Source organism: Oculina patagonica, chromosome 12 (assembly GCF_052425735.1).
Source record: "Oculina patagonica isolate OP01 chromosome 12, crgOcupat, whole genome shotgun sequence".
Taxonomy (NCBI): Eukaryota; Metazoa; Cnidaria; class Anthozoa; order Scleractinia; family Oculinidae; genus Oculina; species Oculina patagonica.
Genome location: NC_135769.1, coordinates 27980519 through 27994960, shown reverse-complemented (window position 1 = coordinate 27994960; position 14442 = coordinate 27980519). Strand labels below are relative to the sequence as shown.

The window sequence follows — 14442 nt, the reverse complement described above, 5'->3', positions numbered from 1 at the left end:
AAAAATTGGTTTGTGTGTCTTTAAATAGTGATTCTGATGCTGTTTTGTTGAAGGGCCTATACAATCACAGGCAAAGTCTTGGGACTCCGGTTGTTTTGCCCATGTGAATTTGGAAATCAAACAATTTTTATTATTTTATAATCCCCCCTCTTTCTGCCTTGTAGTGCCACCTATTTGCAACATAGTTTTGGCTTAGGGGGGGGGGGGGAGGGAGGGAGGTGCAAAGATCTCTATATGCATTCGTGACCAATTGTCACATTGTTGGAAGTCATGTCCAAAGGACTTATTGTAGGAAAAGCAAAGTACAGAGACTGTCTTTGCGGCATTTCAACACCATATAAGATCGATAGGTGCCTTATCACACTTCCATAGGTGCTGTCCTGTGCATTTCAACAATAATTTTGTGAATATTACATTTCGACCATCAAGGAAAGTCCCCCAATCTTAAAACCTTAAAGAAGTTTCGTGTCATAGAGAAAATAACATCTGTTTTCCTTTGTGCAAGATTTATTTGCAACTCACTTTACCAAAAATATTTATCTTTGTAGCAACAGACAAATAAACAATCTTCCAACAATTCAGGTTGGTCAAAAATAGCCAGCAGACAGCGAAAATCACCATCTACACCTTGTTCGCTGGCTTCTCTGCTGATATTAAATATCTCTGGTTCTTTTGTAAAAGTTGTCAAAATTGGCTACCTACATACTTGATTTCACATTTTTCTGACAACCCTGCAAGTGTTTAGATATTTTAAGTGCATTTCCTCTTGTGACTGCTCCTTACGGTTATAAAGCCAGTTTTAATAAACTTACCCTTGGAACTTTTCTTCAAAATTCATATAGGTCAATCTGTTCCATAAGGGCCAAATCGAACTAAAACGAGAGTCAAGAGTGGCTGCCAACTCACTTGACTCTAGTGTGTTCTCACTGAATTTTAACCTGCTTGAATTTTTATGTTCATAGAAAAAAGGGAAGAAAGCCATCCTTAAAATCTTTTTGATGGTATTGGTTTGGCCTTCAGACCATTGCCACTTGTCTAATCCACTGCAGTCTATAGTGGAAATTGTGTAATACCCGCAGAAGGTTCACTGTTGGTGACAAAAAAGTAGGATCGTTCTTTCATCACCAACTGCTTCAATGAGACTCACAGATGTGATCCTCTTCTGAATGTTCTTGACTATATTATACCCTTGCTATATCCTCTCTGATAACCAAATGGCAGCTTTACAGCCTGTCTGTATGACTGTTGTCAATGCTTGATACATTGGTGCCTAAAAGGTAAACATGCCAAACAACTCTAAGTCTAATAAAGATAAGATGTTCTACATGACACGAGCATGGGACAAAGAAAAATTCTGAGGCCCCGACGGGAATCGAACCCATGGCCTCCCAGATACCGGTTGGGTGCTCTAACCAACTGAGCTACGAGAGACTCGTTGTGAGCTGGGCCATTTTACTAGGTTGATATGTGACACGCGTCCTGCATACTGCTAGGATCAGCAATGTCGAATTCATCAAGTTTTGTAGTAAATAATAAAGATAGTAAAGTGGCCCAGCTCACAACGAGTCTCTCGTAGCTCAGTTGGTTAGAGCGCCCAACCGGTATCTGGGAGGCCATGGGTTCGATTCCCGTCGGGGACTCAGAATTTTTCTTTGTCCCATGCTCGTGTCATGTAGAACATCTTATCTTTATTATTTATTACCGAGCTTAAAATTTACCATCTTTATTATTTACAACTCTAAGTCTGTTTTAACCCTTGAACAGTTTTGCATATACAGTAGAACTCCGGTAACTCGAACTCTGAAGGGAAATGAAAAACAGTTCGAGTTAGCAGGGTTTCGAGTTATCGGGGTCGATTGAATATTCAATTTGCCAAGTTTTAATCTTATCTCGTCAGAAACTCTAACACAATCAGAAATTCCTATGATAAGAGTGGAAAATGGCTGTCAAATATGTGATCTTTTTGTTTCTTTAATCAATGGGCAACCATGGCGTGTTGCAAGAACCGGAATTCGAGTTATCGCAGTAAATTTGACCCAAATTTTGATCAAAGAAACAAATTAAGTTCAAGTTAGCGGGCTTTTCGAGTTAACAGAGTTCGAGTTACCTGTGAGTAAAAACGACTGAAAAGTGGGTCAAATCCAAGGGAAACGGAAGTTAGTTTGAGTTGGCGGGGTTTTCGAGTTATCCAAGTTCAATTTACCAGGGTTCTACTGTAGTCTTGCTGATTGCCTTTTTAAGCTAACTCTGAGAGTTTCCAAAATAACTTGTAAATATCTTCAAATATTTCAAACTTTTCAAGGGCCTCACCTTCTCGGCATCATGCTCTTCTCCAATATGAAGGTGTTCCAACTCGTCATCACGGAACTTTTGTATTGTCTATGTTTCAGAGAAAGCCCACAAAGATTATATTAAGTTTTTGACAATATAAAAAACCTTACAGTGACCCCTGAATGGCAATTTTGTGGGATTATCATGCAGTAAAAATGTGACTTACATCTAATAATTCTTTATTTTCTTTTGTTACACCCTCAGATGTCAAAAGTTCCCTCAGTTGACTGAAATTTAAAAAAAGCAAATGATAGCTAATTAAGTTTCTTGTTGAGGAGATAGCCATGTGTACCTGAGCAACTGACAAAGATGAGATTACAATTATTATGATTGTAGTTTACCATGTGTAATCCAAAATTTTCATAAATTATGGTTGCTATAACTCTAACAGTACCGGTACTTTCCGGCAGTCGTCTTTGGGGACATTGCTACTCTACGCATCAAATCGGTTGTATTTTTGAGCTCCCTACTTTCAGAGTGTTGTACGTAGAGTCACTCTACTTTCAGAATTTGCTAACAACCACAAAGTTTTATTGCTAATTTGGATATAGCAATACTTTTGGAGCCTTATTGTTTAAATCCTGACTTTATATACAGGGACTCGGAGGGGAAGCGGCTGGTAGTGGTATGGTATATTTTTTGCTTCGGTTGATTTGTTAGGGCTCCAGATGACATGGATAAATGTGTAAATTTTACATACCGATAATAAATGGCAGAACAGTGACCTCTAATGTTTGATTCTCTTGGCAAAATATTTTAGCCCCACCACTTTAAAATGGGCTCCGCATCCCCTGATTTGGTATCTTTGATACTAGTCTTTCCAGGCTTCTTATTGACCACGTTCTCCATGCATAGGCATGAGAAGCCTGTATTTTAGCAATTTAGAAGGTGAGCTTCCAGTGCCTTTAAATATTTGGTACCCGAGGCTATGGGAAGGACACCCCTACAGAAAAACCCTGGTACTCCAGGTTGGGGGTTGGGCATGGGGTCAATCACCCAAAAAAATTGATGTCATGGCCACTCTTCAAAGCGTGTTGGTAACTACCAAGGAGCACATAATGGGTCGCAGCAGCAACTGCGGCCAAGAAATTTTATAGGGACAGATGAGATTGTTAATGTCTGGCCCTATATCTCACCCAGGGGCAAGGAACTAAGCAAATCATTACGATGCTCACTTATCATAATGTTCACTAATGACGTCTTCCACAGCAACAGTGCAAGCCATGGCAGCTTCCTTCCCTAGCAGTGCTGTCCCTGCACCTACAGCATAAAGATCAAGATAAAAGAGACAGAGATGACAATTTTATGGGCAAACAAATAAGTAACATAAGTACATCATATTCCATGCAGATACACCTTGTCAGCAGAGATATTTTACCAGTTGAATAGGAAAAAAAGGAAATTATTGAACAATGAGATTCAGTAGAAATTATGTACATTAAATGCATTCAATCTGTAAACCATCAAATAAGAGATTTGTGATAAAACTGCATCACTTTCTTAGGATAATTTTAGCCTTGATCTGAAGTTGGAATAAAAAATGCAGTTTTTAGAATCTTTTTTAAATTAGGAACCAAGAACATTATATATTTTTAGCATTTTATAGTAGATTATTTCATAGCATTTACTTGAATGTATAAAATAGACTTTATAATTTTATTATACTCTTATCCTTGTATTTGCAATTGTAAAGTTGGCCGAAAAACCATCAAATGAAAATAACTACTTATAAGTTATTATTTTTTTTTAGGTTCAACATCCTGACCATTCAACCACTGTACCTTTAAAATTACATGTTACAGCTGAAGATAAAAATAAAATGTTGAACACTTTTAAGAATAATAAAGAGTTTGAGGATTTAATTTGCAAGCTTCTGGGTCTTTTTATACATATTTCTAACACTCACATCACTATACCGTACCTAAAACATATCCTGCGACATTCCACAGTGGTACAAGAACTGTGGGCCGCACTCGTCTCTCAGCTATGATCTGTTCAAACTTTTGAAGATGTTCCTTTTCTTGGTCCCACATATGCTGTCACATTAGAAAAGAAAAGGTTTACTTAACAGTTTCACTAAAGAAAATGTTTGGGTAATTAACTTTAAAAGTAACATTACCCAGTATACTCCCAGTATTGATAGCAACAAAAAAAAAATGGTTTACCTGCGGAATACGTAGTTTCAGGAAGGATCTATAATTTAGACACACACCAGGGAAGGTCATGAAGGAGTTTTCAAAAACCAAAGTTTTTAAAGGAAAGGATGAGGAGGCAGGCTTTTAGCCAGGATTTAAAAATTGGGAGTCCAAAATTTTTATAAGACCTGACTTCCAATTTGAAGATTTCCAAATTTACTAAAAAAAAGTCTGTATACAGTTATTCATATTAATTTTCTCTGAAAAGTGGCCGTCCATAGGATACCAGGACTCCCACCTGGCTAAAAGCGTGTGAGGAGGTATACTGGAATATCCGGGGGTAGGGGGGGGGGGATGGGAGAGGTTCAAACAGAAGTGGCCTATAAGGATCATGCCCTTAATATTTTTGTAGTATGAACCGACAGGAGTATTTTTACTTCCCCTGGATGGGATGCCACTCCATCAGGGTCATCACAAAGTGCAAGGCAGCGAGGCATGCGATCCATTCCAGTTAGCCAACATAGCACTTCGGTTATCCTAAATGGTACTACGGTTAGCCTAAATAGCACTCCAGTTAGCCTTCAGTTAGCTTAGGTAGGTTGCGGTTGGCCTTTTTATTTGGAGTAGGGATTTCTGCCTTGCATGCCTCACTGTCTTGCCTTGCATGCCTCGCTGCCTCACACTTTTGTAAGACTCGTTCATCACAGGGTCACTCCCAGGTGTTTAAAAGGCACAACAACTGTGGGGTACCCTAGGTACCAGAGGATTTTTAGTCTCACGTACCTCTTAGGGGTGAAAAACGAATTTGGGCCACACCCACAAAAAACCCCCCGGAAATAGGGAACCTTCTAGGGGCATTTTCAAAATTTTACAACAAGCATCCCCGTCATTTTTATAGGGAGTCCCCCCTGGGGCAACAACTTTACCAGCCCCTCCCCTCACTATATAAATTCTAGTAGCCATGCAAGTTCAACTCTCAATGGGAAACTTGGAAAAATACTCATTCTAGAGTGGCCTCTTAAGCAGTGTGATGTTTTCCTGTCAAAACCGACAGTGAAGAGTGGTAAAAAGTTGAAAACATATTTCACACGACCGTATGGAGGGGGGGGGGGGGGTATCCCTATTACATAACCCAACTGGTAGAAGCTAAGTACCTGAATAGTCGGCCCTACACTCGTTCTACCAAGAACTGCCATTTGCCCTGCGTAAATACGATCTGCACCAAGTTCTCCTGCATGGTCTACGCGAACTATTCTATCTATATGAGGTTTCGCTCTTGTTACGCGTGTTTTTTTGGCCTGAGAACAAAAACACCTTCGACAAATTCTCAACACCGGCGCCGCCATTTTGAATCCCGCTTGAAGGATGGAGGGGATTGGTTACTAGGGTGTGGGAACGCCTGGGCAATTTTGTACAAAAACACCGTCACGAAGGAAACATGTGATGTTTTCCGGGTGTTTTGGCAGGAAATCAGAAAATAGAGCTTGCACGAAAGAATTGGCACAGTTTCCCAGTCATTTTAGCACGGTGTCAGCTGCGGCCTTTGGAAAGAAGCATATCCAAAATGCATTTAACTGGAAGCACTGCTTTTGTTTTGTGTTCGCTATACTTTTTGCTGATTCATGTCGAATCTCGACCTCATCAGTTCCAAGACTCAACCTCCGCTGTTAAAACAAACCAGCCCATCATAGGTACGCCATGATTTAAAAGTCGTCGAATATTTTTGCTTTTGAAGGAAATTTCGGTATACCGAAGACTTTAAGTACAACTTCTCAATAATAGAATACAGGGCTACTTATTTGCATGTCACTGTGGACCAAAGTGGCCCTGCATTATGTAGTTTCTCCCAATTTTTCAGCTAATTTAGTCAAATAACGACGAGTTCACTTTATAACAATAATATTCAAACAGTAGCAACAACATTTGCGGTGCATTTGGATGTTCTTTATACAATTGCGTTGCATAAATTATGCCAATGTACATGTGTGACTGACTTGTTGTATTATATTATAGGAATTCTGGCCCAAAAAACAGATGGCTACATGAACAAGACCTTTGGGCCAACATACATTGTTGCTTCTTACATAAAGTACATTGAATCCGCAGGAGGCAGAGTGGTACCAATTAGGTATTTCTTTGAAACCAAAATGCAATATATATTTTTTTTATTCATGTGATATGGCCCTGGCATATGCCTGGCATCTCTGGCATCTCTGCTCCCCTCTCAAATATCTCTGGGAACCAGTCTAAACAGTATAGCATAATCACATGCATGTAATGTGATTTGGAACCACCCAGTATGCACATTTTTCAATAGCCTGTCTCGTTTACTTTAGGATCCTTTTTAAGTATTAGCACAGAAGTAAAACTCTTAATCACAAGTAATATTGCCAGGAAATGATATTTTTGGAATTCAAATCTTACAATTTTCTGGGCCGGACAGCATGATAAAACCCCTTGTAGTCATATACTCAGAACACATGCAGAGAACATGATAGTAAATCTAGCATCAGACTTGTAATGCTTGCAAAGAGCTTGATGTGAAAAAAAAGTAAAATCAAAGTCTCTTCGAGATATCGACGTTTTTGCATGAAGTATGAGTCGAAGGTTTAATCCTGTGCATTGTTCTTCGAACTTATCATTACAGTTTTTTTGTAGTTTAGTTTAACAATTTCCTGATCTCTTCGCAGAGGAAATGCAGCCATATAATTTTGTCAAAAATGGCTCATCCGCGCCGGGTATTTATACACATATTCCTTAACATTACACAAATAAACAGTGCAAATTTCACCGAGATCTGACAATTCTGTACTTTAAAATTGCAAGGACCTTTCGAGGCAGTCGATTACGGCAGCGAAATTAGCAAATGAAACAGCAAAATATGCGCTCGACGCTTTGTTTTTGCGATGCCATATTTGAATTGTTAATATAGGTAGACCGCTGTTCAATGTGTTCAAGGCTGTATCGTTACGATTGCTCCACGAAAAAGCACGAAAAAAAATACGGATATTTGCGACTACTGTCGGAGAAAACATTGCGCATATAATTGCGGCGTAAACAAATCGTTACACTCAAGCTGTGTTTTGTCTAGGCTCTGCGAGGGTCGGATATCAAGACTCAGGATTAAACAAAAGCCATATATACAGTGAATGCTTTCGAATTATATTTGAAGATGAAATACGAAATAATTTTTCTGTCTTTGACTGAAATTCCACTCGAACTGCGTAGATACGATTGCATGTTGTAAAGCCAATTCATGCAACATTTCTGTCAACGCGAGGTCTCGTCCCTAACGACCTAGGCTGATGCAGCGACCAAATTTGGCCTAATTTTTAACCGCTCCTAAGCTAAAAGAAGCCCCCATCACTTGCATTTGTTTTAACTTCAATAATATCTTTGAAAAGAGCGAGTTTTTTGGTATGGTTTATTTTTGACGTTTGTAATTTTTAAACGATGTAAGTGCTAGTGATTATTTATTCGTGTTTTAGTTACGCAATCCATTGTTTGTGCAACGCTTTTTATAGATCGATCGCCTTTCAGACACACGTGCGTTGAGATAAGAAAGCTGACATGTCACTTTTAAAATTGTTATATAACGTTTGTAAATGTGACAAGTCACGTTTTTTCCATGAGATCGCAAGTGATCACCCACAGCGCAAAGTAATCCCTTGAGAAATTAAAACAGTCCCTTGAGAAATTAAAAAAGTCCCTTGAGAGTTTACAAATATGTAAAGAATGTCCAAATTTTGTCCACATAACCCCTATTCTATGTTTTTAGCTTGTAAACAAGCAAAAATGTCGAAAAAAGGAAGAACATGACTGCAGGTATATTTTTATGGAAATTGTTCCTATACTTTGTACGATCTAAGTCATATAGTCAGATAACTAAAGAAGTATACAAGTTTGAAATATATGGTTTTCTTGATTCGTGACAGAAATGACCTGAGTGAGGAACAGTTGGAGAAGCTCTTTCATTCTATTAATGGGTAAGATTTCTTTTTAGAACAGTGAAAATGTATTGCTGAACCCCTACAGTACATATTAACCCGGGGGGGTGGCCTACTTAAAAAGGTTTGATACGGGGAGGTTCCGCCCCGAATTCCAACCCCTTACCCTTTTATATACCATTTTGACAGGAAAGGTACGTACCCCTTTCGTATACCTTTTGTTGAAAAAAAGTACCCCTTTCACATACCTAAATGACATGACATAACTATTATACCTAAAACATGAAGTCTTATTCTCATTTTTATGTAACGTTTAATAAATTAAAATGATACAGCCATATAAAGGTGTGTCTGTTCAAATATATTTTTTAAAGGCCGCTTTAAATACCTAAATGACAGATTTCCCTACCCTTTCACATACCTAAACCCTTTTATATACCTGAAGCCTGAAAAAGGTACCCCTTTTGGGCAGAGCCTCCCGGTATAGGCCATTATAGCTGGGAGTGCCCCCCCCCCCGGGATATTAACCTCCATACAGGCTCTGACTACTAAGCCCCCGGAGAAACTTATTAGAAAGGGGAAGCTTGTTTCAATTCATATATCAGTTAGGGTATAGATAAATAACATAATTGTGGAATGGACGTTTTAATGTCTTATTGCTATCTTGTAACGTTTTCACAAAACATGAAATTTTTGTTTCATGTTACTCAGTGTCTTATTTCCTGGTGGTGGAGCAGATATCTACAATTCCCCTTATGAGAGAACAGGCAAAATACTCTTCAATCTAGCAGTAAAGGCAAATGACGCAGGAGATGTGTTTCCACTCTGGGGGACTTGCCTTGGCTTCCAGTTTCTTAGTAGTCTAGGTGCTGGTGGTGATAAAGTAACATCATCTGTGGATGGTGAAAACTACAGTGTTCCTTTGAACCTCAGTGTAGGTTGGTAAATTAACTTTTACAATTCAAGCTAATTTGGACTGTAGGCCTTATAGAGACACTAACTGTTGGTTGCATCAAAGCCTAAACAAGTCAAATGTTTGGTGATGAATCAAGTAACGTTTAATACCCACTCAGATCATGTTTTTTTTTATGACATATTCATGCTTAGATGCAAGCAACCACTATGTGAAAACTACAGCTTGTCTTATAAAGAACATCCTTTTTAGTAGAATAATAATAATAATCAATTTAAAACTTAATACAGTAGAACCCCGATATAACGATCCTCGATATAACGATATTCCCGATGTAACGATGAATATTCTATGTCCCGGCAAACGTTACAGTAAAATGTATGGGATAGAACCCCGATATAATGATCTTGGATATAACGATATTCCTGATATAACAATGAGAATTTAGCCAACCGAGCGTAAAATCTTCCCCAATATAACGATATTATCAGTACACAGTCACAATTTAAGCAAAACACTGAATTTAATGCAATAACATAACAGTAAAGGGGTGATCTCTAATGTTCTGACAACAGCTTTATACAATGATATACCAAAATGATTTTGTATTTTAAGTCTCTTTATCCAGTAAAAAAGTATATGTTAGGTTTACCTCGATATAACGATATTTTCGGTTATTTTACAGCCATATCGTTATATCAGGAGTTTCGATATAACGATTCCTCGATATAACAATATAATTTTACTGCTCCCTTGGTATATCATTATATCGGGGTTCCACTGTATAGCACTGACTTAAACAAAAGTTCTAAGTCACTTTACAATTTTAAAATTAAAAACTAAAAAGACGAATAAAAACACTTTTGAAATAAATATCACTGCCAGTCTCAGATGTTGGGTAGGCCGTTCCAAAGTGTCGGTGCACAGACAAAAAGGATCTATCACCATACTTAGTCTACTTAGAATTGGACCTAGGAACCTTCAGAAGACCCCTAGACGAAGATCGTAATGGCCATGTTAGCACATATCTGCAAAAAAACTGTTATGTAACTGGGTGACAGTCCATTAAGCGCCTTGAATGAAGCTTGATTTGCAAAGGGGTTACATGGTAATACTTCTAGAATCAGCCAAAAAAGATACCGGTAAACAAAATTAAACTATTATCATATTGATTTTCTTCAAGGTTACAAGTCTAGCAGACTGCTGGGATCTGCACCCGACCAGATAATAACTTACTTGAAAACTCTAAATGTTACTTTTAACCATCACCAGGAATGCATTTCCACTGATGTAAGTAGATTATTTAAAATGATTATCTTCATTGTTTTGTTTTCAAAGGGAATGTTTTGAGCTTGGTCAGAACAAATGGGTTAACCTTGGAATATACGAGAGCTTTACATACCGGTACATTATGTATCGTGGTACATTTCTTTAGTAGCTATCCTCTGCAAAACATCATGGTATCATGGTACATCAAGCGCGGATCCAGAAAAAATGCTGACTGTTCTCCAATAACACAAGCGGCAAAGGAGCGTGCCTGTGAGCATGCTATATATTGACCAGTACCATATACCTTGGAAGCTTAAAAGTCACATTTTTGATCCTGAAACTTAGAAATTTTCTATCCTCTGCAAAACAACAATGTGAAATAAACAATTTCTGCGTATTTAAGAGAACCTGAACCATGGTGGCTCTCTAAATTTCCAGACTGAGCTAATTCTTAAACTCTTAGTCAGACTAAGAATCTTATCGTCATTTTTTGCTAAGTTTTTATGTTATGCAAAGTAGTTGTATGCTTTTTACAGAAATCCCTGACCTCGCGTCCTCTTTTAGACTTATGACAGTAATGAGAAGCTTCACAAGTTTTACAGACGTTTGTCAACCAACAGAGACAAAGAAGGAAAGAAGGAGTTTGTATCAACAATTGAAGGTGATAATGACTAATGAGTACCGTAAAATTCCGGTTATACCGTATTTTCTCGATTAAATTTATTTCAAACTTGGACCGATAGAGCTGACGCTTATTTGATTCCAGGAGTTTGTTCAAGCCCTATGTTTCTACGAAATGATTTTTATTCATTATTTTTGACAGCTATATACGTAGACATTATTTTTAAAGCATATTAAACCTTTAATAATTGTTTAAGGGGTTTATTTTCAAAAACAGCTTGGAGACCTGGCGTTTACTCGGGGCCCAGTGTTTAATCAAGAAAATATGGTACCCCCCCCCCCCCTGCACCCGCGCTTATAAGCCCCCTGGATTTAGGCCCATCTATCTGGAAACTAAAAGAAAACATCCGGTTATACCCCCCCTCCCCCCCCCCAAAAAAAAAAAAAAAACAGCACCACCACCCCGAATATAAGGCCCCCTTTGCTGTTTGTATAACAGTACTGAACAAGGCTAAATGCTGCTTCATTATGACGTTTAACTAAAAAAACGTATTTCAATTAATACTGCCGTGGCTCGTTTCGGAAGGTTTTTTTTTTCATTCCGCCCCCGGCCCATCCAAAACCCCTTGTGATGTTGTATAAATCCAGGGCTTATAACCGGATTTTTATGGTATATCTTTTCTTATTTTTACTAGACTACTACCTTCATCCAAAACCTCGTCCCCAGGGCTTTTCCCTTCAGAGCGCACTGAAGGGAAGAGCGCCCTTGGGCGAGGTTGCTTTATCAATGGTTAGCTAATGGCAAGTGTGAACATTTGACTTAAGATTTAAGAAACTTCACACAGAGACCTTGAAATTATAAATGATCTAGTTCACCACAAGTTTCAGTCTCTCAGTATGCTAGAGCATCAGAGCGGAAGGTTTTGGGTTCGATTCCCGTTGGAGACTCAGATTTTTTGTTTTTTTCCACGCTCGTGACATAAGAAAATTTTTGCACGGCCATTTTCCCCGCTCACTTTTTAATTTTGCTTGTTTCAGTGCGCAGTCTAAAACATTCTGTAAATCTAATCTTTTACTAGCGTATGATTACCCGTTCTATGGCGCTCAGTGGCATCCCGAAAAGAACTCTTTTGAATGGACATCTGCAGAAGCTATAAATCATTCCAAGGAGGCAGTACTGGTCACTCAGTACGTAGCGAATTTCTTCGTCGATCAAGGTAAGATCTTTTATGGTTTGATCCCAGTGGCCAACATCACACACAAAAAAATCATTTTGCGTGGGTTAGATGAGCGAACGCGGTCTCATAGTCCTTCAAAAGGTATCTGCAGTTAGTTTAAATGCCTGGTGGCGGACTTGCGAGGCGAGCGGGCTAGACGTTAGTTTTTTTTTCTCCTTGGAATTAATGACCTTTAAAATGAAGGAAAACCAAGGTTAACGTAATATCTTGTTTTATAAGCCTAAAACTACCAAAATGGTAATACATTAAGCAAAAGGGAACAAGGGTGGTTACGGCTAAGGATGATTACGACGGATTACAAAATTCTTACTTGAAAAAAAAAGGCTAACATTATATAATGTTTCATCCGTGATTTATCTTCTTCAAAGATGCACCACTCATTTGAGTACCAGGCGGCGAGGCGCGTGAAATCTTGGGGCAAGACATTTTGTTTTTTCGTTGTTCTGTTGTTTGTTTGTTGTTTTTGCTTCTTTTGTCACGCGCTTCTCGCGCTTTCGAAACAGAAACGAGTGCTACACAGGCACAAGTTTTTTTATTTATTTTTTCCTAAAGCAACTTGCGAACTGTCAGCTTCAAAAACCACTCTTAGGGCCTCTTCACATGAGCCCGGTTAACGGGCTGTCTCAGTTACCAGGGCAGATTTTGACGTCTGTTCATATGGAAAATTTTAGCCCGGTTGACGGGGATAAAACTCAAGAAACGAAAGCCAAAATTGCGACACATAAAGTTGCATCTTTTTGCGACTATCGCAGCTTTATCGACCCTTGTAAGCTTTACTGATAAAGCTAATTCGCATATTTCTAAAGTGGAAATAGATACAAGGCAAAATTATGCCATTTTGACCGCCCAGTTACGAAAGGGAAGCTATTTTCTCAAAGAGAAGCTGTTTGTCTATTTTCTCAAAATGGCGACCGGGCTGGAGTGTTCATATGGGAAAATATTCTTCCCGGTTGCCGAGATCTCGGTTGCAGAAACCGAGATATCGGTAACCGGGCTGGCCCACCTTCTCATATGAACACATCCAAAATTTTACAAAGAAAATAGGAGTGAGCCGGATCTGTAACTGGGCCAGCCCGGTCAACCGGGATCATGTGAAGAGGCCCTTAAGTACTTCCCTACAAAAAAAAATGAAAGTGTACACACCCCCGAATAAAAAAAAACTTGATGCTCTCTAGTATTAACAGATGTCTTGTCAGTGGTGGTACTCGTTACTCAGAAATCGTAATCTTTTCAGTAGTAGCCTGTGACCGTACAGAGCATGGGAAACCTGTGGTATTGTTTTTGTTTTCAGCTCGTCTTAGTGGACATCGCTTTCCAAGCAAAGAAGAAGAAGATGCTGCATTGATTTATCGAAGCACTCCAGTCTACTGCAAACCGCAAATAACACACTTCGAACAGTGCTATATCTTCTAGGGGGTTACGCGCAGAAAAATGGTTGCATGGGGCTGTGAAGCAGTGGGTCGCTGTAATTGGGCGATAATAAAGCAGGGTACTTTTTTCTTAGGCTTGTAGAGCGGGCTTTGTCTTTATTGGGCTTTGTCACGGATTTTACCAGATTTTTTAACAGCCAAAATATATATTTGTGTCGCAGTAAACCTAAAAATAATGGTCTATTTTTGTTAAAAATTGCTATATTAGAGCACTCAAACTGGTAAGAGAGTCAGAGGAGCGGAGAGGATGAGTGAGTGAGTGTGAAACTGGTAACAAGCGTCTTTGGCTGCGGATGGCTCGGATGGAAATGGATTTGCAACTTGAAAAATGGCCTCTTTACATGGATTTTCGTCCCGATGACTTTCGTCCCGGGATGTCTCGTGTCTGGTCATTTCTTTTGCTGTTTACAAGCAACGTCCCGGGAGCACGAAACCTCATGTAAACAGTCCTTCCCGGATGAAATGTAATGTTATGTGCACGGGGAGATGAATTCAACTCGGCGGGACGCTTCCCGGGATGAACACGCTCAGTAAAAAAATTTTCCCGGGACGAACTAT

General features: G+C 39.0%; 2 protein-coding genes across 3 annotated transcripts; one reads left to right on the top strand and one right to left on the bottom strand.

Annotated features, from left to right (window-relative positions):
* Window positions 1–15: 15 nt before the first annotated feature.
* Window positions 16–5841, bottom strand: LOC144632855 (NADPH-dependent 3-demethoxyubiquinone 3-hydroxylase, mitochondrial-like). Its single transcript, XM_078491602.1, has 6 exons — window positions 5621–5841; window positions 4253–4367; window positions 3507–3591; window positions 2498–2558; window positions 2311–2379; window positions 16–1270 (listed from the first exon to the last, which is right to left on the bottom strand). The coding sequence occupies exons 1-6, from the start codon at window positions 5810–5812 to the stop codon at window positions 1193–1195; spliced, it is 600 nt and encodes a 199-aa protein (XP_078347728.1). The 5' UTR covers window positions 5813–5841; the 3' UTR covers window positions 16–1192.
* Window positions 5842–5881: 40 nt separating this feature from the next.
* Window positions 5882–14209, top strand: LOC144632845 (gamma-glutamyl hydrolase-like). 2 transcript variants are annotated; one of them, XR_013566957.1, is made up of 9 exons: window positions 5882–6157; window positions 6480–6594; window positions 8402–8452; window positions 9125–9351; window positions 10510–10616; window positions 11160–11256; window positions 12296–12433; window positions 13746–14113; window positions 14163–14177. XR_013566957.1 is itself a non-coding variant. In XM_078491591.1 (8 exons), the coding sequence occupies exons 1-8, from the start codon at window positions 6031–6033 to the stop codon at window positions 13865–13867; spliced, it is 984 nt and encodes a 327-aa protein (XP_078347717.1). In that variant the 5' UTR covers window positions 5882–6030; the 3' UTR covers window positions 13868–14209. The 2 variants fall into 2 exon arrangements, 1 of the variants encoding a protein (XP_078347717.1); XM_078491591.1 differs by having other exon boundaries at window positions 13746–14209.
* The last annotated feature ends 233 nt before the right edge of the window (window positions 14210–14442 follow it).